This window comes from Aotus nancymaae, unplaced genomic scaffold, assembly GCF_030222135.1.
Source record: "Aotus nancymaae isolate 86718 unplaced genomic scaffold, 86718_ANA_hifiasm-v0.15.2.pri h1tg000058l, whole genome shotgun sequence".
In the NCBI taxonomy this organism is placed as follows: domain Eukaryota; kingdom Metazoa; phylum Chordata; class Mammalia; order Primates; family Aotidae; genus Aotus; species Aotus nancymaae.
In genome coordinates, this window is record NW_026988472.1 from 22775241 (window position 1) to 22800702 (window position 25462).

At 34.3% G+C, this 25462-nt stretch overlaps 1 protein-coding gene across 1 annotated transcript in view; it reads right to left on the reverse strand.

Annotated features, from left to right (window-relative positions):
- Positions 1-25462, reverse strand: part of CFAP47 (cilia and flagella associated protein 47) — a 442460-nt gene that overhangs the window by 195685 nt on the left and 221313 nt on the right. The window contains 4 exon segments of the mRNA XM_021669675.2: positions 2583-2698; positions 6074-6208; positions 13702-13818; positions 14108-14205. Coding sequence (XP_021525350.2) covers positions 2583-2698; positions 6074-6208; positions 13702-13818; positions 14108-14205 — 466 coding nt within the window.

Consider the following 25462-nt stretch of genomic DNA (forward strand, 5'->3'; position numbering starts at 1 on the left):
ACACAAACATACATATTTGTATTTACATAATATATGCACATATTATTTAAATATATTTAAATTATGTAAATACATAATATATGCATATGTTATAATAAACCCACATGTGCCTATAAAAAGACTGGAAAGAAATGAGCTAACAAATTGTGTTTGATGTAATTTTAGGTGATTTTTGTTATACTGTTTATTTTTCTATAACTCAAATTTTCTACATTGCACAGGTTTACATTGATAATAAAAATAACAAATACGAATTTTGTTAACAGGAAAAGTAACCTTAAACTAAATTGTCAGAGGTTTATTGTGTTTTTTGCGTGCTTTCTTTGTTGTTGTTGTTTTTTGAGACAGAGTTTTGCTCTTGTTGCCCAGGCTGGAGTGCAGTGGTGCAATCTCAGCTCACTGCACCCACTGTCTCATGGGTTCAAGCGATTCTCCTGCCTCAGCCTACCAAGTAGCTGGGATTACAGGCCCGTGCCACCGTGCCCGGCTAATTTTGTATTTTTAGTAGAGATGTGGTTTCTCCATGTTGGTCAGGCTAGTCTCGAACTCCTGCCCTCAGCTGATCCACCCACCTCGGCCTCCCAAATTGCTGGGATTATAGGCCTGAGCCACTTTTCCTGGCCTATTGTGGTTATTAGGAAGAATTTCCACATAGTGAAAGCTTTGAAATACTGGAATAGGCTATTAGGTTTATGAGTGGAAAAAATACAAGGGAAACTTCATCCTCTTCACTTGTATCACTCTACTGGAAGAGTGAAGTATAGTTCTCAAGTTTAAAATCTTGGACAACAAAGTAAATGGTTATGTGACAATGTCTCTATGAACTTGTATTATTATAGTTATGTCTTATAACAGATATATAAGAAATGTAACTATTTTACTATGGTCTTGGAAAATGGGTAGGTTATTTTTATTATACAAGGAATTTTATTCTAATATTTTATTTATAATAAAGAAGCAGGCAAGTATAGACTTTTTTTTCCTCAGGTATAGTTTAGGTTGAATATAATCTCAAACATAAATATTAAGATCTTTTTATACTCCTTTAGCATGGAGTAATAACTGAAGAAAGCTAACATAGGCTAAAGGCACACAACAAGGGTGCTGTTGAATATGGGTTACAGGATATTTTAAGTACAATTTAAAAAGGCTCAATTTCTTTTATTATTTCTGTGTTTGATATACTAGTACAGAAATAAAGACTACAGCTTGAAAAGTTACTGAGTTTAATTTATAGTTAAAATCCAAAGGGATAATCAAGCAATGTAGCTTTAATAGTTATCTATCACATAATATTGGGGCAAGATAATTGAATGCAAAGGCAATAACTAAAATTCAGGACTAGTTAAAGTTCATTAGTTATCAAATTTGTCAACTGCTGTGGTACTGACACAGCTGTTCTCATATCATCTTTGTATTATTTAATAAACAAGAGTATTTCTGTCATTAGCATATGTTGGCATATCCAACATGATTTGTTGATCTGGGAAGACTCACATTATGCTCAGATTTAATTTTTCAAAACTATTATTTGGTGGCTTCAATTATACTTTATTTTTGTGAGTGGGATAGTAGTAGAAACATTAAATAAGTATGAGAACACAATTAGATTAAAATGATACTTTATATAACATCACAATTTGGGAGTATATTTACATGCATATATATCATCTATCTGTCTATCTATCATTTACACACAGGTACACAATGACTACGAGGTCACCGAGAAAAATGACAACACTGGGACTTCATTGAGGTAGGATTATTGAGCTTTCACTTTCCTGTTCTTCATAATTTCATAGTCTCTAAATTTCCTATAATGAGTACACACTGCTTTTATAATCAGAAAAAAACTATATATAAAATACATATAGTTCAGGCACAGTGGCTCACCTCTGTAATCCCAGCACTTTGGGAGGTGGAGGTGAGTGGATCACATGAGGTCAGGAGTTTGAGACCAGCCTGGCCAACATGGTGAAACCCCCTCTCTAGAAAAAATACAAAAATTAGTCAGGCATGGTGGCAGGTGCCTGTAATCCCAGCTACTCAGGAGGCTGAGTCAGGAGAATTTCTTGAATCCAGGAGGCAGAAGTTGCAGTGAGCTGAGATCATGCCACTGCACTCCAGCCTGGGCAACAGAGCAAAACTCAGTCTCAATAAATAAATAAAACTCTCTCTCTTCTCTTTCTCTCTGTCTCTCTTCTGTGTGTGTGTGTATATATATATATATATATTTAAATTATATACAGACATAATTTTAGAATGTACTAGTTTCAGTTTCCTGCAGGAATCAGAATGGTAGTATACAACAAACCAACTTATAGTCTTATTTCTATGACCCATACGCACGCAAAACAAAATTAAATGCATACATAAAAAAGTAGTTTTATGTTATTAGAATTGTTTTGACAAATTTGGTGATGAATTGTAGAAACATATGAATATTTGTGTGATTGTGAGTGACAACCTTTTCATTAAATATCTATCAATAGTAAAAATCAAAGTCACATTTTATAATTATAACACATTAATCTTTGGGGTTGATATGTCTGATAATGTAAAAATTAAAAAAAAATACTTACTTTGGAGGAATTATTACAACATTCCCTTTCTGGGAGAGGGAAAAGTCAACAGCATCTCGTCCAACAATTCTAGCATTATACACTAAGTTTTGAGAGCTTGGATTTGTCAGTAGAATCTATGTAGATGTAGAAGAGGATACAAGCAAGATTATAAAATTAAAAATTATGTAACTATATCATTTCTTATTTTTATCAAAGACAGCAATACATTTTAGTCATATAGTTACTCCTAATCTAAACTAACAGGAAAAAGCCCAGAATTTATTTGTATTTTAAAATAACGACTACACGTACATACACACAAACACACACACACACACACACAGTTTAGCTGAAGTGGGCAGAGAGGAGCTTTCAACAAAGGGAATTACAAATGCAAAAGCGTCTTATCATCAGTGACTTGAAGACCAAAATTTGCAGCTTGGATTTTGTTTTTATTGCAAAGGAAAACCATTGGGGAATTTTAAAAAAGGGAACTTATATATCCAATTTACAGAAATGATACTCTGGCTGCTCAGTGCAGAAAGTATTATAAGGAGTATAGATTTAAAAACAGTTTCAGGCTGAATATGATGGTGGCCTAGTCTACATGTGGTAGTTCAACGAACGGTTTGCTGTCTCTTTCCTCCTTATCTAGACATATAGGGAGCATTAAAAAATGAGTTGCTTCATTACAAAAGAGTACTTCTTGAAAATGTTAGTACCCAAGTGTTTATGTAAAATATAATGGAGATTCAAAAAACAATCTTTAGGAAAACTGGCAAAGATTTTCTTCTCAACCACACTCTAGTAAGGTTTGTGTGAGCTATTTTTTAACTAGGCCCCACCTTTGGGCATGTCCTCAAGAGCCCAATTTTAGTAAGAATCCTGATAAATCAGTTTATCCAGAATGCTGCACCTTCAGTATCCAATCACCCTTGATATCTAACCAAATTCCTCATCTCCTACCATTGCTCAGGTGATGCATGATCACCCTAGGCTTCCTTTAGCAAAAATCTTATTTTGGTTTAGCCAGAATCCCCCCTTACCCATATGTCTCCTCTTAGTTATTTCCCACCCACTGACCTCCATTCTGCTCCTTGGCTATAAATTCCTACTTTTCCTTATTTTATTTCAAGTTGAGCTCAGTCTCTCTCCTCTACTGCAAAACTGCTTTGCAGTGGTACCTATACCTATCATAATAGTCCTGAATAAAGTCTGCCTTACCGTTTTAACAAGTGTCATGAATATTTTTTTTCTTTAATAAGATGCCAAGGTATCACCAAAAGTTCTGACCCAGAGAATGGTGAAGATGGAGAAAAGGATAATTGGTCAAATTAGAGTGAATAAAAGGTGACTACAAATCATGAAGTTCAGGACCTATAGTGACAGATATTTTAAGAGTGAAAAAGTAGCAGTAGGTATGGTTATAGTGAGTCATAAGGAATATGGTGAAAATCTGGTAAAAATTTATTACTTTCCTAGTTCAGTGGGAACTTTGGTAACCAATAGAATAAGTATGTTGTTGCTAAAGAGTTTCCAACATTAATTTCTTTAAGGATTCGGAGGCCTCATGTTCTCAAATACTTAAAGATATCAATTATGGGGGCAAGACCCCCACTGTACTGTGGTATTCCACTATAGTGTGGTAATCTTTTTGTATGTTTATACATACGTACAAATGTATCTCTTTCAAATAATCATTAACAGACCAAGTGATTTTAAATCCTAGAGAGCTAATTCCTACTGTTTTGGAAGGAAATGTTGAAAATTATAGATTTGTTGTGAACTGTTTAGATCATAAGGAAACCATTCATTCTCAGTATATCGCACATACCATACATATGACACAACGGTATTGAACTCATCTGTGGTCAGACAGTCATACCACCGAACTCCAAGATTTCAAGTAGGGGAGATGAGGAGTAGATAGGAAGAAGAGATAGCTATTTAAGGGAACAAAAGAAAGTTTTAAAGTCTCCATTCCTTTTTTGCAATGACAGACATTATTGTGCTTCTGTGTAAATTTTATTCCAGTAACAAAATTCAACTGCTTTTGAATGTCTCAGAAAATCACTGTCCTCTATCTTTTTTCATTGACCACTACTTTATTGTACTGTTTCTGGCATTCTATGTTTCTATTATTTGCCCATAGGTATAGAAGTACTTTTTCAATTCTAGTAGCCATTTATGGAGATTTTTCTATATTCTGTAACATTGATAGGGTTGGTAAGAATGACTTTCTATGACTTAGATACTGCTATTCATGGTGTTGATTCACAGGAGCAAAATACATAAAAGATTATTAGCAATTTCCAAATCATTAATTTTCTTAAAAGTTAAAATCAAAGCTTGTTATAATTTATCTTGCATATATATATACACATGTATATATTATTTCTTCTTTCAAAAATTTTTCTTACATTGTGAAAAATGATAGGTATATTTGTATAATTTTATCTATAATCTTAGGCATGAACATTGTATCTAGTAAAGGAATGAGAAAATAAATCATGTTCTCTATAAATATGATTTAATTTGGTTTTTAACACCATAATTTAAATTTATTTTTAAACATTAGCTAGTATTACCTACTTAAAAACATTGATAACAATTGAGATGAAGGAATACAATCACGTGGACAGAATTCAAGAACTGGTAATAATAGTTAACAGTAATAAATAATACTTAATCAAATTTACACTTCTGTCTCCTGCAGTCCTAAGCAAAAAAACATTGAACTCTTCTGAAATGTTGTTTTGAAGTCAAAAATTCAATATAATTATAGTTCAAGGCTAGTTATTTTTCAAAAGCCCTTGAATAGCATTGCATTTAGCAAATTAGCATAGTAAATACTGAATTCTATGGAGTTTTATATCTTTTTCTGACAAAAAAGAAAAGAATCAAAATAAATAAAAGAGATTGAATCTCAGTATTTATTAACACAAACCTAGAAGAGGAGACTGTCTTTTCACTAGATTCAGCCCTCTACACTTTGAGATAAGAACCTGAGTTTTTTTTTTTTTTTTAAACTAAATTCTTATCAACTGATGCTCACACCATCACGTAGGCTACACAGTTACTTTCTCAAAGAAGTTACAATTACAGATTAAAGATCACCATGGAATATCTTTTGAAGACCACATATGGCTAAGTTTTGCATCAAAAATATAAAATTATCCTCCTTCCCAGTTATATATGAAGAGAGACACATAAAACAACCTGAGAAAAGGAATAAACATGAATCTTATCAAAGCAGTAAATTAACTTATATACAGAATAATATCATTTTATATCAAACCAAAATGAGTCAAAAAAGAGTCATCATTTCATTGCAAGTGGTGATTACTATTAAGCAAAAGTTGCCCTTTTCACTCATTTAGACATTTGGCTTAGAAGAAGCAACATTTGATAAGCCTTATTCACTTTTAATAAAATTACGTCATATAGATGCTTGCTGTTAATTTTGGGTTGGAAAAGAAATATCTAAAACCTCTTTTAATTATCCTTACCTCATTCAGCATTGTGTCATGTAGAGTACATTCAAAGAGCACCACCTTCTTAGGGAGGTATGTAGGGAGTCTCTCATACATGTAGACACAAAGCATGAGCATTAGGATTGGATTTGGATCACAGATGTCTGTGGCCTAGTTTCAAAGAAGATAAATTGAAATTAGAGGATACATTAGTTAGAGCTCTGCATAGGTACAGAATCAATAGGATATATATCTGTATATACACACATACATATATGAAAGGGAATTTATTAGGAAGAATTGGCTCAACAATCACAAAGGTGAAGTCCCACAGTAGGCTGGCTACAAACTACAGAATGACAGAAGCCAATAGGGTCTCCTAAGGAAGCCAGCAGCATGGCTTAGGCCAAGTCCAAAAGCCTCCAAACCAGGGAAGCTACAGTGCAGGCCCCATTCTGAGGCTGAAGGCCTGAAAGCCTGAAAGCCCAACAGAGGCTGCTGGGTGCAAGTACTAGAGTCCAAAGGTTGAAAAACCTGGAATCAGATGTCCAAGGGCAGAAGGAGAAAAAAAAGGCATCCTGCTCCCAAAGGGAGAAAGAGATCATGACATAAATAAAAAAGAGCAAACAAACAAACAAAATAAGCAAACTGAATATCCTCCTTCTCCTGCCTCTTTGTTTTGGCCACTACCACAGCCAGTTGGATGGTACCAACCCACATTGAGGGAATATCTTTCTTTCTCAGTCCACTGACTCCTGCATGCACCTCCTTTGGAAACACCCTCACAGACACACCTAGAAACAAAACTTTGCCAGACATCTTGGCATCCTTCAATCCAGTCAAGTTGACACCTAATATTAACCATCAAGTAAGAGGAACAGATACAAATATAAAAAGAGGAAAAGCATAGTAAATCAATTACTGAATTACTTTAAAACATTTAAAATATTTGTGATTGACAATGACACTGAAATACAGATACAGCAAATAATACTGCGTTGAATCAGAAGAGCTTGACCTAAGTGTTAAAAAATAAATGTGTCCTAAGTAGAACACTGATCTTGTACCCTCAGACTCCATAAAAGCTAATCAGAACTCAGAATACTACACTCTGGAAATCATGACTAATGTGACTATTACTCCTGAAGTTAAAGATGGCAAGAGATTTTCAAGCAAAGGTCCACAGAACCAATGGCACATTAAATGGGCCTCACAGAATGCTTAGACTTCAAATATGTTCTGTTTGATTTGAGAAAAAGGGTGTATTTTTTCAGAAAACCAAATCACTATAGGATGAGGAGATAGAGAAGCATAGTGTTGTTCAGGAAAGAAGTTCCATTTAGGTCATGCATAAGAAAAGATAGAAAAATTAGTGAGAGAAAAGACTGCCAGGCTACACTGTGGAGGTCTTAGATGGAAAGGTGAGGGACTTGATTTCTGAAGAAGAAACAACATGATAACAGTTCAGGCAGATCAGGTAAGGGGCAGTTAAAGAAGTACTTTTCCCGGAACACATAAATAATAAGGCAGAGGATGTAATTACTCTGATAAACAAAATGCATTAGTAATGATTACTGGAGTAGATTCGAGATAAAATCCAAAATTACAGCGGAATGGTATCAGGACAATAAACGTTGACAGAATGTAAGCTGGAGCCAAAAAGTAGAGTCAGGAACAGAAGAAGGTAAAAGCGGTGAGGAGAGTTATTCACAGCACGAAAGTATTGGGGTTGGTGTGAGGGATTCAAAGACATACAAAACACTAGTAATAGACAAACAACTCTGTCAGTGTCAACATAAAAAGAGCTCTCTTGTTAGATATAGTGAACTCCAAGTTTCACTTCAAAGAATCAGTATGTCAGTATGTTCAGCTCTCTTATTCTTTAATTCTCCATTTTAAAGTTTAACTTCCTTGTAGTTTCAGTAAACAACCTTTTCCACCAGTTCTAATCAATAGTTCACAACTGTTTCCCTGGTCCCCTACTCCATCCTGACTCATCCTAGTCACCTGCCCTGGTCACCTGCTTTGACCTGAGTCACCCCTGGTCACCTGCTCTGACCTGTCCCATAACTGTCCTTCCCACCAAACTACCCACCCTGCCACTCCAGCTCGTACCCCTGATCTCTTTAAAATAGCCAGTCAAAATCAGATTAGACTGCAGTCTAACCCTAGCCAATAGGTGAACGACACAGCAGCAGGGGCTACCTACATCAGGAATAAGAACCCTTTCCCCTCACTTGTCTAGGTGTGTACTTGCCATTGCTCCATCTGTGAGATGCACCCTTCTATAGAATTAAATTGCCTTGCTGAGGAAATTTATACTCAAGTGCTGCTTCTTTTGCACCACTGAAAATTTACATGCAACACTCTGTACTTCCGCAATATGGAAATGAAGGTCTGCTATGATTTAATGGTACATATTTAAGTTAGTAACTATACATGATCTGGGCCTGGCCTCAAAATGCAAATAGTGCGAAAGCCAAGGAGACCCAAGGTGATATGTGGAACTAATGCACTTGAGTCTGAAATTGGGCAGCAGCTTTTTAGAGAATAATAACAGCCCCATTGGTGACCTATTAGTCCACATTTCCTGATGCTCTCTTATTCTTCTTGGGAAAACAGAACGGTTTGTTCTTTCTTGTTTTGTTAATTAGAAGTAAGGCTTACTAATGAAGGTGCCTGAGCAGAAGATTGACAGTAGAAAGAAAACTGGCCTGCCTTAGCAGGGTAGAAAGCTAACTGTGAATATAATTTGAGGAAAACTTGAAAATATACCAGGACCATAAAGTTTCTCATCAGTATTTTATGGTCTCACATTCTTTAATAAAGACAACATTAGTCAATAGATTTAGAAAAATGATTTAACATAAGAACAATGTAAAAAACAAAATGCAGGGCCAGGTGCCATGGCTCATGCCTGTAATCCCAGCACTTTGGGAGGCTGAGGCAGGCAGATGACCTGAGGTCAGGAGTTCAAGACCAGCCTGGCCAACATGGTGAAATCCTGTCTCTACTAAAGTACAAAAAATAGCCAGACGTGATGGTAGGTGCCTATAATCCCAGCTACTCGGGAGGCTGAGGCAGGAGAATCACTTGAGCCCGGGAGACGGTGGTTGCAGTGAGCTGAGATCGCACCAGTGCGCTCCAGCCTGGGTGGCTGAGTGAGACTCTGTCTCAAAAAAAAAATGCAAGATTTAATTGTCACTTTCACTTTTGAGGTATAAGAAGGTAAATTTTTAAGTGAAGAATGTATGGCTCTGCTGGACCCTGTGTTTTATATCATCCTAGGGTATGATCCGAAGAGGGCTATCAAGGGTGACAGGAGGTGTGTTTACTGGGGAAAACAGTATTAATGGCAGAACACTCTGAGCACAAGTCTGAGATGAATCAAAGTCTTTTGAACCATGTTTTAGTGTTTACAACATAAAATGATACAAATAGCAATATAAAAATTATTTTAAAAGCTAATCTTTTAAAAATCCAGCAATTTGGCAAATTAAAAATAAATTTTAATGGGAAAATACATGTAATAAGCCATTATACTGAAAACACAAATAAAAGAGCATTCTCACCTTTCCTTATACATTTAAACAATAATGACCTAAAGCAATTAGACTTTTGTCAACCTTAGACTAGAAAGCCAAATGTTAAAATAAGTTAGGTTTATTTAAAACAAATATTTCATGTGAAAGCACTTTTAAGGACATAATCACTATTTTCACTATGTAGATCTAACCAAAAATATCTGCAATCGTATTGGTCCTTTTTTCCCCCATGATGACAATGTTTTCCTACTAGATTAACAAAATGCAGTAATGTAAGCAAACAAAAAAATCAAGAAATCTGGTAAATTAATTCAAGTCCTGTTATGACAGTGCCATGCTCTTGATTAAGTAAATTGAATTTCCTGGGCCTCAGTTTCATCATCAGTAACTAGAAGGGGTGATAAGATCTTGAGTTTTAGGCTGGATTTAATGTGCCGTAACTTTAAGCTATTATTTTCAAACTAGATGCCAAATATAATTAGCAGTACGCAATTATATACTATAATCCCACAAAGACAACTGTTGATTGCCTTCCCAACAGCCATTTTATCCTTTCTTCTTAACTATGAACCTCACTTTTTGTGAATATCCTTTTTTAAAAATTTTTAAGCAACCACTGGTTAGCCACAAGAATAGGATTCAATTCTGGTCAATGATATGCAATGGGAAATATCCTGAAAAAAGAGGAGCACAAGAAAAGATGCCACTCAGCCAGCCCCAAACAGAACTGTATGAAGGTGTTATATGAGACTTTGGCAGAAATTTTGGAGTTATTTCTGCAGTCCCAAAACAAAGCTAGTAGGTCAAGAACGGCTGAGCAACAATGAATCTCTGATAACTTGGTTAAAAAAGTGAACAATTATCCTTATAACCTCTGATTGCCTGACTTTATCTTATATAAAATATTAAATTTCCTTATTTTTAAACCACTTTTACTTAAGAATTCTGTTACTGAAACCTAAAAATTTCCTAGTGATTGTGAAAATTAATTTTAGGTGTCCATTAGACTGGATTGAGGGATACCTAAATGGCGGGTGAAGCATTGTTTCTGGGTATCTGTGGGAGTGTTTTCAGAGGAGGTTGAAGCCGCGTCAGTGGACTGAGAAAGAAACATCTGCCCTCAAGGTGGGCAGATACCATCCAATCAGTTGGGGCTGGGACAAACAGGTAGAAGGAGGAGGACTCTCTCTCTCTCTGCTCTCTTTTCCTTCCAGAATGAGACACCTTTTCTCCTCCTGTCTTTGGACATCAGACTAGGTTCTTCAGCTTTTAGACTCTGAAATTTGCCCCAGTGGTCTCTGGGGACTCACTGGTTTTTAAGATTTGGACTAGGGGTTGCACAATTAGATTCCCTGATTCTAAGGCTTCTGGACTGAGCGATGCTACCAGCTCTTCTGTGTTACAGCTTGCAGGTAGCGTATCATGAGACATCTCTGACTCTGGGTTCATGTAAGCCAATTCCCCCTAATAAATCCTCTCTCATATATCCTATTGTTTCTGTGTCTCTAGAGAACCCTAACAAATGATAAAAAAAGGAAACAGAAAAATTTAAAGACAAAATTAGATTATCAATTCACCCTTAGCTCCAATCACTAATTATTAAATTATGTGTAGTAAAGCTCCATAAATGCTTATTATACTTATTTTGTTATCTATCTTTGCATGAGGGAATAAAACATGCATTCTACGCTAGGGTCAATATTTTTGCTATAAATAAAAATCATGTCATGAAAAGGAGAATATGTAATAACTGTATATTCCTACTGGCAGGATTCTCCAAAAAAACATAACATTACCACAGCAACTTATGAAGCTAATTTTCAGGCTGCAATTAAGAACATAATAAAGAAGAAACTTAAGCATTAATAAATAAGTTCATTGCTGAATTTTATAGGATTCAAGGGTGGACCAGTACAAGAAACAACATTAATTTATTATGTATAAGTTCATTAGAGGGTGATGTTTTAAAATCTGCCATTTAATGTGGTTGGTAAATCTGGGCTAATAAAAAGGGCATTGGAATTGGCTAATAAAGGTTTGGTCATTATCTGCTAAGCAGACTTTCAATTTCTTCATTCATCAAATCTTGGACAACATTTCGGCATTTTTATCTAGTAGATACTTATTTTTAAACTATTTTTGACTATACAATAAAATAAATACGTCGAGTCAACAGATCTGAGGAAAACAAAAAGCAAAGGAGGGAATCATAATGTATGGTTTTTCTAAACAAAGATATTTTAAATTTCTTGTGAACTCCTACCAAACTCTCAAGGGTCAGCTTAGGTACTAAGTGACCTGTGCACATTTTCCTGGTATCCTTTTTAGAGTGACTTCTCACTCTCTTTGAGTCTCATAGCAGATTATTTCTATGTCTATTGTGGCATTCACTGTCACTTTGCATCAGCCTCGTTTCATGTAACTTGTGATTATTAGTCTGCAACATCTTTGAAGGCATGAATATAGTTTTGTCACATCTGTACCCCTGAAGGATTTATCCATTGTCTTTCATGAAGAAGGTTAATTTGTTGAATTTATGGGAATTGTAATATTTTTATTTTTCAAAACCAAAGTCTTTTATAAGAGTTTGTCCTTAAAACTCTGCTATTACAAAAGAACTTTTTCCCAAAATTATTGATTGCAGTTTCTCTTTACAGTTCTACCAAAAATGTAAAAAGAAATAAAAGGAAAATGAAATTAAAAAAGTAAAAATGTCAGGAACAGTACAAAGTGACTTTAACATGCAAGTGACTTTAATACAAAGAAAAAAGTGAGCAATTATAAAATTCATTTCTCCAGCAGGTATAAGATAACACTTTGGGTGCTAGTATCATCAATCTTTCTGGATCACAGAATGAAAAACTCAGAGTTAGTTACAATAGTCTTTCTCCAATGCCCTTCTTTTGTGGCTGGTCACCAACTCTAGTAAACCTCTCCTACATCAGTTTGTTATGTTTTAATCCTAATTAAAATGATATGAGTAGAGAAAGTAATTACTGCCCTCCTTGACCAGTTGAAATCACACTGTGATTGGTCTGTGTTCCCTGTCTTCAGTTCCTCTCCTCTAGGTCCATCCTGACCATTGTTGCAAGAGTAAAGGCCTTTTATCCCCCATAATGCCCACAAGACAAATTCCTAATTTTTATGCTGATATTCAATATCCCAGTATATGCCTATGTCTCTGTTTCCAATACCAAACTTCAACTGGGGAAACCTATTCACACAATTTCCTTAACATATTTAACTTTTTCACACTTCTATATTCTGTTCATGCTACTTCCTCTGAGCAAACAACTTTCTCTCTTACCACTACCAATGCAAATCCAATTCATCATTCCAGACTCGAACTAAATTCTGCCTCTTCCTGCCTCTTCCACACTCTTTGATGTATCAGTTTGCATCATATTGATCTCTTCCTTCATCTGAATTCTATACTTCATTTTTTTCATACACCATTACTAACAATTAAATGAGTAGAACATTATCTTTTAACAGCCAAAGATCTTGATAATTTAATGAATTTATATATTCAAAGTCAGGAACCATATATTTTATCTTTTTATTACCCCTAAGTAACAAACAAAAGGCTCATAAAATAGTAAGTATCCAATATATTTTTGATTATTGCTATTGAGGTTTTGATGTGAAAAGCCAAATGAAATTACAACCTGGAGGGCAACATACAATTAAAATGTATATCACCATTGTGACCTCTACACAAACATTTATTTTAAAACTAAAGTGAAAATTTATATTTGCTACTAAATTAGAAGAAGATAAAATAACATCCATACTTAAATAATTCTGCTCTTTTAGTTCATTCTCAGACTTTGAGTACTGATAATAATGCACTCACTGTTTATTTTTGGGGTTTCAGGCACTTGTACTAGAAGCACTTTCCTATCATGCACAGCTGGATGTATATAATTATACAAATTTTAAAATATCCAGTTGATTTCTGTGGAGTCCTATTTTAATTTCTACATTTTAGCAATGGCTCATGAAAAGCCTGTTTCAATTCAAATTTTAAAAATATGAACAAAGAAATATTATAAATGAGTAAGCTATCAAAAGAAACGTATAAAATGTTTATAGAATGTTTAACATGAAGGCACCCACCTGTATGTCAATGTCAAAACCAATTTCATGAAGAGTATTTACAACAATCAGGCAATTGTGCAAATACTGTTCAGAGGTTCTTGGTTGTGTGTACATATTTACAAAATGAGACTCAATCTGTAAAAAAAAAAAAAAAACCTGTTGGTAATGGAATAAAAATTTCTTCTTTTTAAGTGCTCTCTATAGTTAGGCAAAAAGTCATTTAAATATTAATATTTGCCAGTAATAAATTATACAATTAAAATGCAAGAATAAATGAAAAGGTAGTGCTAGCCATTCAGATCCAGGTGTTTGACTTGAATGTAAGATACTCGAAAGAATCTGTATACAGCAAATAAACTTCAAATTTTAACCACTAAATTTTTTCAAATAATAGAAGATCATTATGCATAAAAATGACTCTTACCAAGAATGGGCAATAGGCTCCCAACTGCGTTGCCAAAACTAGGCCATCTAAAAGGTCTTTGTCAAAATTTACTATCCATCTCTCAGAGGGGAAAACATCTGTTTTAAAAAGGAGGGAGAGTAAATACGACAATAGTTTTATATGGAAATTTGAGCAATAGCAAAAGAAAATTTTGCTTCTGCTGGAAAACAAAAAGCATATTATATTGGAAATAAAAACAAATTTTAAGCCCCAGAAGATTAATACTATGAGAGTTATCTGTAAGGCTTTATAAACAATTGTAAGTTGTCTTCTTTATTTATATATGAACTGCTTTGAAAAATACACTACAGTGTGGTAATGGAAGAGAAATTCAATGTTTCAAACTCACTTGTTCTGTTGAGTACCTTGAGGTTCAAATGTTTAATCAATGATCATCAATATGGGTAAGGATACTGAAAAGGCATAGAGTTACTTGTAACTTTAGAGTACTAGTGCCAGTTTCTTTATTTCTTGCAGAAATTTCTCTACATGGTAGGAAAGTATGTGAAAGGAATTCAAAATTTGTGGGTTAAAGTAACTAGAATTGGCCTATAAAAGGCAATACAAGATGGAGGAGTAGTAAAAGGAATTCTCAATTTCAGACATGATTGCTTTGATGAATCCAGAACAAAAAAAGAATATATTTGAATTTTAAGTGAATACCTGAAATACCTATATTGGGTGGAGGGTAATTTAAACAGTGGAAATAATTGCTATCTTGAATGTGACATTTTCTTTTTCAGTAAGTTTCCAAAAAGCCTAGATTCTTTATGGTGTGAGACAATTTCTTGTCTGAAAACAAGAGGCGAATGGTGATCTTTATAAATTCCCTCAAATCTCTCTATTTCCATTTTCTGTGAAGAAGAAAGCATGACAGGATACGTCCATGATATGTATATTAACTTCACAAACCAGGATTGCTTTACACCTGGAATTGGAAGACTTAATTTTCACTCGAATCACAGATGTCCCAGACATTTCATAGACAATCTCCAGTACTTTTTCATCTGAGAAGCTACAGCATTGAAAATTTCTATAGGATTTCTATAGCATGTCATCACAAAATCAGTCTAGCAAACAAAGATCAGTAAGGATTTTCAACTAATACATAGCAAACAACCTATTTTTCAAAGCGTTGTTTCCTGATAGAAACTTATAAATAACATTTTTGATATAAGATTCAATGAAATCAAATTAATGATTTTAAACATACATTGCCAGTTGGCTGAATAATAACCTAAATGTGCTTTTCTTTTTGTCCAGCTTTGATATATAATTGCCAAATAAAGAGTGTATGTATTTAGAACATAAATTATACTTTGACATAAGCATTCCTTGTACAATGATTCCCAAAATCAAGTTAATTAACATATTCATCACTTCACATAATCTCCATTTTGTATATACGTGTGTGGTGAGAACGTAAGATCTACTCTCTTAGCCAAGCAAAATGTGCTTCTCTGAATATATATTTGCTGCCCATAGCTATCAATAAAAGCCAAATATTTCACTTTTGTAGTTAATATTTATTTTTCTATGGACTGGAAGCAATGATAACTTTTGATCTGAAAAAAGTCATTTACTAGCCTTTTACATTGATAGAGAATCAGTCAGTTAGCAGTAGATATAGACTTTATCTACCAGATAGCACATCCTTGTCTTGTACAGACATTAGAGGAGGGATAGAAATTGCCTTGAAGGCGCTTAACATCTTGTTGCAGGCAAATCACATCCATAACAGGAAAACAACTAATTAAAATAATCCCCCAACCAGAAGTCGATGAATACATAACAATATAGCAACAACTAATTGTTTTCCTGTTACTTCTAACTCTACTAATCCCAATTCAGGACCACAGAATTCATTATGACACCTGCCCCACATTCTTTTGTCAACAGTGAAAAATCTGAATCCCATTATCTACAATATATTAAACTCCAGAGTTTCTGCACTGCAAAACAATCATTAGAGTGAACAGGCAACCAACAGAATGGGAAAAAATTTTTGCCATCTACCCATGTGACAAAGGGCTAATATCCAGAATCTACAAAGAACTAAAACAGATTTACAAGAAAAAAACAAACAAACCCATTCAAAAGTGGGAAAAGGATTATGAACAGACACTTTTCAAAAGAAGACATATATGAGGCCAATAAACATATGAAAAAATGCTCATCATCACTGGTCATTAGAGAAATGCAAATCAAAACCACATTGAGATACCACATTGAGATAAAAATAAAATACATTGAGATAAAAATAAAACCACATTGAGATAAAAGTTTTGTGGGTTTATGTTTTATATTAAATCTATGATCTACTTCGAGATTATTTTAGTATGAGATGTGAGGTACAGGTCAGTGCTCATTTTTTACATATGCACTTCCAATTATTCAAGTGTTATTTGTTGAAAATACTAGCCTTACTTGATTTAATTTCTTTTGCTCTTTTGTAAGCAAAAAAACCTGTGTTGATTATATTTGTGTAAGTATATTCCTTGTCTCTCGATTCTATTCTGTTGATCTACACATCTATTCTTTTGTCAATACCACCCAGTCTTAATTATTGTAGTTTTAAACTTTCTTCTACCTTTTCAAAATTTTTTTGGCTATTTTAATGCCAATGCCTTAATATATATATTTTAGAGTCAGCTTATTGATATCTATCTATAAGAATATGTGATGGTATTTTCACTGGAATTGAATTGAATCTATAGGTCAATTTGATAACTTAACAACATTTAGTCTTCCAACGTCATGTGCGTGTTATATTTCTCTAGTTCTCATTGATTTCTTTTATCAGTGTTTTGCAGTTTATAGCATATATATCTTTAACTTATTTTGTTACAGATGCTTATACTAAGTACTTAAATATTTCATCTATGGTTCTATGTTAAATGGTATATTTTTACTTTAAATTCCAATTGTTAACTGCCAATATATAGAAATATAATTTAATTGTATACTATCATATATTCTCTGACCTTGATAAACACATATACTATTTCTAGGAGCTTTTTATAGATTATTTGGGATTTTCTACCTGACAGAAATGTTTAATTTCAGCCCCTTTTTCAGGGCAAGAGGTGTTTGGGTGTTTTTCCTTTTTTTTTTTTTTTTTTTTTTTTGCAACAGCAATGAGTGTTCACCAGAGCCCAATGGGTGACAGTATGTGGTGTCCTTAATATAGATGAACACATCCATTCTATAGATATTGCTATGGTTTGAATGTCCCCTGTAAATCTCATGTTCAAATTTCATTGCCATTTCAATGGTTAATACCAACCAATAGAGGTGGGACTTTTAGGATATGATTAGATCATGATAGCTCTGGCTTCATGAATGGATTAATGCTGTTATCTCAGGAGTGGGTTAGTTATATTGAGAGTTTGGCCTTCTTTTTCTGTCTGCCTTGCATGCTCTCACTTTTTATCATCTTCTCTAGCCATGGGATACCTACCATACCGTAATAATGCAGCAAGAAGACCCTCATCAAAGGCAACCTAATTATCTTGGACTTTGTAGCCTCCAGAGTCATGACCCAAATAAACTTCTATTGTTTATAAATTACCCAATCCATAATATTCTGTTATAGCAACACTAAATGGACTAAGACAGATATACAGAAGGCTAAGCAAATTACCTGCCCCTACACTAGATACTAAGGAGTACACGTTCTCCAGACTCACTCTGGTCATTTCTGTGAGCAACATGTGAAGTTTGTGGAGTAACGACCTGCAAGAAGATGCAGAATCTATAACTGTGGCCACTTGGAGCTTCATGATCTCTCACTAGTGTATACTTGGCCTCTACCAATATACCAATCACCCTAACTCAACTATCCTTAATGGTATCTAGCTCTATCTATAAGTAGACCATTGCTATCATCTCATTTCTTCCAGTAAACACCAAGTCTCCCTTTGTTGTCCTGCAATCTCAGCTTTCTGTTAGGGTTCAAGAAAAATAGAAAATTTGCTGTTTGTCTGACTTTCGTTGTTGTTATAAGGGTGGGAGAAAACAGTTTCCAGTTCTCTATCTCCCTGAGTAGAAACCAGGACACTATTTTTGTTCAACCCATCACAACTTTGAATCTGCTTTGATATTACTTGTCAAATACGAGCAGGCATGGGCTGTAGCTGTTCTAAAAGGATCTCAGTAAGAATAGGATGGCAATGATGCTTCCAAGACGATGTTGTGAAAAAGTAAAGACAAAACTTCAAAGCTCTTCTCTAATCTCTGATCCTATGCCTGTATCTTGTCTTTTATACTCAAGGCTGCTGCCAAGCCCTCATCACAGTTTATCACAGCTTTGATATATCAAGGATTTTCTCTGCTTTTATGATACTTCCTTTGATATAAGCTACTCTCTCTTCTATACTCCCTCTAAGGATTTGCTACCCAAAGTGAGCTAAGTGAATCAGCACAACCTACATCAAATGGAAGCCTGTTGAAAATGCGGCATTTCTGGCCTCATTCAACACCTAGCAAAATATAAAGGCATATTAACAAAATCTCCAAGTGATTTGTATTCACATTATCATCTGGTCAATGTTTGTTTTTTTGGAGAGAGAACCTGCAGTCTAATGTAGATGTCATTTGTCAGAAACCAAAAAATTCAAGTGATGCTCTACACATTTTTAAAAATTTTTATTTGCAAGTTATGTTTTTATCCAGTTTTACATTACGTCACTTCCAATATTCAGGTATATTTAAATAGTAATAAAGTTACTGGTCTTTATAGTATTGCAAATTAGAGATGTGTTTGTTAATCACAAACTTTCATCAGAAATTTTAGAAAAAATAAGTCAATTTACTTATGAATATAATAGTTATATGAATTTTATTTTAGATGACTATAACAGTACATTTTTATAAAAGTTATATTGCTATATAATTCACATAACACAAATTTCATGCAATTCACTTGTTCAATTCATTGTTGTTTAGTATAGTCACAGAGTTGTGCAAGCATCGCTACTATCTGCTTTTAAAATATTTTTATCAACACATAAAGAAACTCAATACTCATTAACTGTCACTTCTCATTTCTCTCTTCCCTCATACAGTGGGAATAAATGAATCTACTTTCTGTCACTATGGATTTGTCTACTATGACACGCCATAGAAACAAGACTATAAAATATGTACCCTTTTGTGTTCTGTTACCTTTTATTTAGCATAACATTTTCAAGGTTCATTCATGTTTCCACATGTATAGGTATTTCATTTCTTTTTATTGCTGAATAACATTCCACTTTGGGAATATACCACATTTTCTTTATGGACATTTGTGGTCCTAATTTTTGGCTATTATTAATAATGCTGCTATGAACATTTATGTAAAAGTTTTTTATAATCATATTTTTTCAATTATCTTGAGTATAAACCAATGAGTGAAATTATTGAATCATATTACTAATCTATTTTTTTAAGAGACTTTAATTTTTATAGCAGTTTTACATTCACAGAAAAATTGTGCAAAAAGTGCAGAGATTTTCCATATACTCCCTGCCCTCAAGCATGCATTACCTCTCTCATTAGTTCATCTAATTTTAACATTTTGAGAAACTGCCAAAGTTTTGCAAAGTGGATGCACCATTTTACATTCCCTCTAGCAATATATGAGGTTTTTGATTTCCATGAATTCTTGCCAAAACTTGTTATAGTCTTTATTTTTTTAATTTAAAATGTTTTTAATTTCTGTGGCTACATAGTAGGTACATATATTTATGGGGTATATGAGATGTTTTGATACAGGCATGCAATGTGAAGTAAGCACATCATGAAGAATGGGGTATCCGTCTCCTTAAGTATGTCTCCACTTAGTTGCAAACAATCTGATAACACTCTTTATCTTAACATGTACAGTTATTATTTGCTGTGCTGTCAAATAGTAGGTCTTATTCTTTATAACTATTCTTTTTTGTACCCATTAACTATCCCTACCGTTCCCCATCCCTCCACTACCCTTCTCAGTCCCTGGTAACCATTCTTCTACTCACTATGTCCGTGAGTTCAGTTCAGATTCCACAAGTAAGTGAGAACATGCAATGTTTGTTTATCTGTGTCTTGCTTATTTCACTTAACATAATGATTTCCAGTTATCAGATGGGTATTTTGCAAATGTTTTCTCCCATTCTGCGGGTTGTCTCTTAACTTTGTCGATTGTATCCATTGCTGTGCAGAAGCTTTTAAACTCGACTTTTTAAAAATTTTAGTTACACAAGTTGGTGCCAAATGCTAACTTACTGTGATTTTGCTTTGCATTTCCCAAATTACTAATTATGCTGACCATCTTTTCATATGCTTATGGGTCATTTACTTATTTTCCTTTTAGAAATGTCTATTTAAATATTTTGTGCATTTTTAAATTGGGTTATTTGTCTTTTTACCACTGACTTGTGTTTTTTATATATTCTTGATACAAGTCTCTTGCTAGATACATAATTTTGCTGTTACTGTGTCCATTGAAATATTCCTTTTTCTTCATTTTTATTTCATTCATATGATGTACTACACAGACGGGCATTTATGTTAAAACAACTTTAGATGAAATCCTTAGATTTCATCTCCTGATTATATTTAATATTTTTTCTATATTGCTGGATTCTGTTTGCTAGTAATTTCAGATTTCCATGTCTATTCTCATAAAACATAAGATAGGGCATTTTTGGATTATGTTTTGAAACACTTCTGAAATGCAATGTGGTATACTCTTTAATGACAACATAGATAATTTTGCATGCAAAGGTAGTTGAGTTATGAAGATATGTGAACTATAAATCATTATAAGACCAGCCACATATAATAGTTATGAGTTACATGAAATGTGATATAAAGTAATCCATGTAATACTAGATATAACTTTTATATAAATGACCAATAAACTGGAAATTAAGTAAAATGTTTTCAGTATCAAGGTAAAAAATTGCTATGGAAAAAGATTGAATTAAAACAGAAGATGCTATAAGAAAAAATATTGAAAATGAAAAGAAAACAATTACAGAAGTTGCATATAATAGAATTATACAACAATTTATGAATAATTTTGTGCTTTTTTAAAAATTTTAGATAAATCTGATTTCATAAAAATGTTACAAAATCTCACTCAATGAAAAATGAAAAATAAAAATAATTCTGTAACAATTAAACAATTAATTAGTTATTTAAAGTCATCCCACAAAGAAAAAAATCTAGATGGTCTTATCAGTGAATACTACAAAATTCAAAAAACAATAAATGGCACTATCACAGAAACTCTTTCAAAACAAGAAACGCCACTATCACAGAAACTCTTTCTCCAAAAAAAGAATGTTTTCCAGGTAATTGTCTAAGGTTTGCATTAACTGAATTAAGAAAATGGTAGAAAAAAATTACAGACTAATTATCATTAAATTAAATCAATCAACTAAAATAACACTAAACTCTTCCAGGTAAGGTATATAAAAAGGATTTAACTATCATGGAAAATCTGAGTTTGTGCCAGAATGCAAGGCTAATTCACATTTTAAAATGAATTTAATTTGCCAAATTAATATATATATATATATTCAATATTATTCATAATAAATTCCTAAAGTAAAGAAAGGAGATAACTTTTAGGATATAATGAAAATAATCTGCAAAATAATCATATAATAAATACCATAGTTAATAAATGTTAAATATCCTCTGTTTAAGATTATATGAAAATATCAAGTATAATACAAGGTCATCTATGTTAATAGAATATTTTAAAAAGTCATGTCTCAGTTTCAAGCAATATCATAAAATTTAAATGAGCACCAAAAAAATATGCCAAATTTACAAAGAAATGTCTATTTCAGAATAGGTTTTAAATCCTTCAAAACCTCACTCATTTTGATAATACAAAAAAGTGCAGAACCCAGCTATCAGGCTGATCTCAGTTTTCCACAGCTACTTTACAGGCATAACATAGTGGGGACACTGTGTACAGTGTTCAGAGAAAAATAATGACCCCCAGATTTTATATTTGGTAAGATACCATTCACATATAAATCACATTAAGATATTTACAAACAGAACTAAGAGAATAGAAATTCTTGAAGTGATTAGAAAAATACAATTATTTTGATATTTATCCATCTAATAGTGAAATGCAGTAAAAATGGAAGTTCCAGATAATATTACATGTGGTTGAATAGTAGTAACAGAATATAAGTGTTAGACGTATTTATAATGTAGGCATAGTAAATGTAGCAAAAATGACACCGAGGAAGGAAGGAGAGAGGAAATGAGAATAATATTTAGAACATACATTAAAAGGTAAGAATTCTTCAAATATGAATTATCTACATAGTAACTCTGAACATTATGGAATATGATAGTTGCTTGTCTCTCACATGTCTTAACTTTCTGTTTACAATAACATCAATGATATCACAGACAATGTTATTTCTCTGACCATTACAAAGGGTGACAATTTGTACTGATAATGGGATTAAGAACAGAAGACAGCTAAATTGGAAATCACTGGAGTCAGGCATGGAAACATTGATAAAACAGTTGGTGAATGAACATATATTTATTTATGAACTTTTTCTATATTTAAAAAATGCTAAATTATATGTGTATGTGACTGTGTATATATATTTATATAATATTTATAATTCTATTGATTTTTTTCACTTCAGTAAGCTATCAAGTGTTCCAATTTTAAAGATAATAAAATTCTATTTAATCAATTTGTAAATGTATTGTGAGTGATAAAAATTCCCACTTGCTTCTCAAGAGCCTAGACTAATTTCCAAGGCCTATGCAGCTGACTTGCTTCTTTTTACTAGAATTTATCTGACATGATAGGAGGGGTTTGGGCTCTTTTGTTCACTACTACATCTCTAATCCCTAGAACAGTGCTAAACATATAAACTGGGGATTAATAGATATTTGTTAAACAAATGACAGTTTTAGTGGCTTCTATCCTTGTGAGGATTATTTTAAATAAATTATCATACAAAAATCAGATAATGATTCACTTATTTTTCCTTCAAGTTATCTAAGAACTTGGTATTTATTTATTCATTTTCAGTATATGGTATGTAATACAGAGATAATTTTACCTGTATTCCAAAGTATCAGCCAATCGACCTAGTGCTATTTACTGAGTAAACTAATATTTATTACTGATTTTGAAATGTCACACTCATTACACTAAATTCTATTATATACATTCATTGTTCTGAGTTCCCTATTGTGTTCAATGCAATTGTGAATATTCCTAAAATTGAAAAAAAATATTTTTTATTAATCGAGGGTGGAGCAAGATAGCAGAATAGATGGCTCCACTGATCATCCCCCAGCAAAGACACCAATTTAACAACTATCTACACAAAAGAAACACCTTCATAAGAAGCAAAAATGAGGTGAACACTCACAGTACCTGGCTTTAAATTCATATCACTAAAAGAGGCAATGAAGATGTAGGAAAGACAGTCTTAAATTGCCGACACCATCCCTCCCCTAACCCTTGGCAGTTGCAGTGTGAGGCAGAGAGCATTTCTGTGGACTGGGGAGAGGGATACTGCAGCAGTTGTGAGGCACTGAACTCAGTGCTGCCCTATTATAATAGAAAACAAAACTGGACCAAACTCAGCTGACGACCAGCCACAGAGGGAACATATAAACCAGGCATAGCCAGAAGGGAATCACCAATCACAGTGGTCAAAACTTGAGTTTGCACAAGGCTCACCACCACAGACTAACGTGCTCTGGGACCCCAGATGAACTTGAAAGTCAGTATAGGCCATAAGGATAGCAACTCTTAGGCAAGTCCTAGTGCTGAACTAGACTCAGAGCCAAAGGACTTGGGGGCTGCAACCTATTGAGACACCAGTGTAGGCAGATAAGGGAGCATTGGCATCACCTCTTCCCTAACCCCAGGCTGTACATCTTGCAGCTCCAAAAGAGATTCTCTCCCTCTGCCTGAGAAGGGAGGGAAGAGTGGAGAGAACCCTGTCTTGCATCTTCAATACCAGTTCAAGCACAGCAGGATAAGTAACTTTTCAGAGGTGTGAGGTCCTCGTTCTATAACTTAGCTCCTGGACACCACTTCTAGACACATCCAGAGCCAGAAAGAAACCCACTGGCATGAAAGGAAGGTCCCAGTCTTGGTGAGATTCATCAACCACTAACCAGAGGCCTTCGGCCCTGAATAACCAGCAACAATACCCAGGTACAACATTTAGGAACTTGAGTGAGACTCTGAGACTTGCTGGATTCAGGTGAGACTCAGTACACACCCAGGTGTGGTGGCTATGGCGTAAGGCTACTTTCACCTGAGTAAAACAGAGGAAACAGTAAAGAGAACTTTGTCTTGCACCTTAGACACCAGCATGACCACAGTGGGTAGAGCAACAAGTGGGCTCCTGGAGTCCCCAATTCCAAAACGTGACTCGTGAATGGCATTTCTCCACCTCCTCTGGGATAAAGGGGCACCCATAGCCCTGAAGGGGAAGTCGCAGTCCATGCAGAAGTCACTACAAGCTTACTGAAGAGCCCTTGGACCTAAAAAAAACATCAGTGGTCTGGCAGTACTCACTGTGGGCCTATGGTGGTGGTGGCCACAGGGTGAGGCTCCTTTGCCTTTGGAAAGAGGAGGGAAGAGTGGGAAGGACTGTGTCTTATGGTTTTAGTACCAGCTCAGCTGAATAGGACACCAGGTAGAGTATAAAGGTTATTGACTTTAGTCCTGAACAGCACCCCTGAACACACTTGGGACCTGGGGGCACTCATCACCCTGAAAAGAAGAGAATAAACCTAGATGGCTTTGCTATCTGATGATTGTAGAGACCCGGGACCTTGAGCAAACATTAGCAGTAGTTAGGGAGTGGTTACAGCAGGCCTTGGATAAGACCCAGTGCTGTGCTAGCTTCAAGTCTGACCCAACACAGTCCTAAGACTAGTAACTGCAGAAGTGACTGTGTTACTACACCCCTAGCTCCAGATGTCTCAGAACAGAGAACAAGACTTCATTTGCTTGGGAGAAAGTAAAGAAAGAGAACAAGAGTCTCTACCTGATAATCCAGAAAATTTACCTGGACTTTGTCCAAGACCATCAAGGCAATACCTCTATGAGTCTGCAAGAACCACAACATTGCTGGGCTTGGGGTGCCCCCTCAAGCAGATACAGCTTAGAATATGACACTGAAGTCCTCTTGAGTATCAAGAAAGCTACTCCAAGAAGGATGTGTACAAACAAGCCCAGACTGAGAATAGTACAACATGTTAAGAGTTCTTCAATGCCCAGTCACTGAAGAACATATACAAGCATCAACACTATTCAGAAAAACAGGACTTCACCAAATGAACTAAATG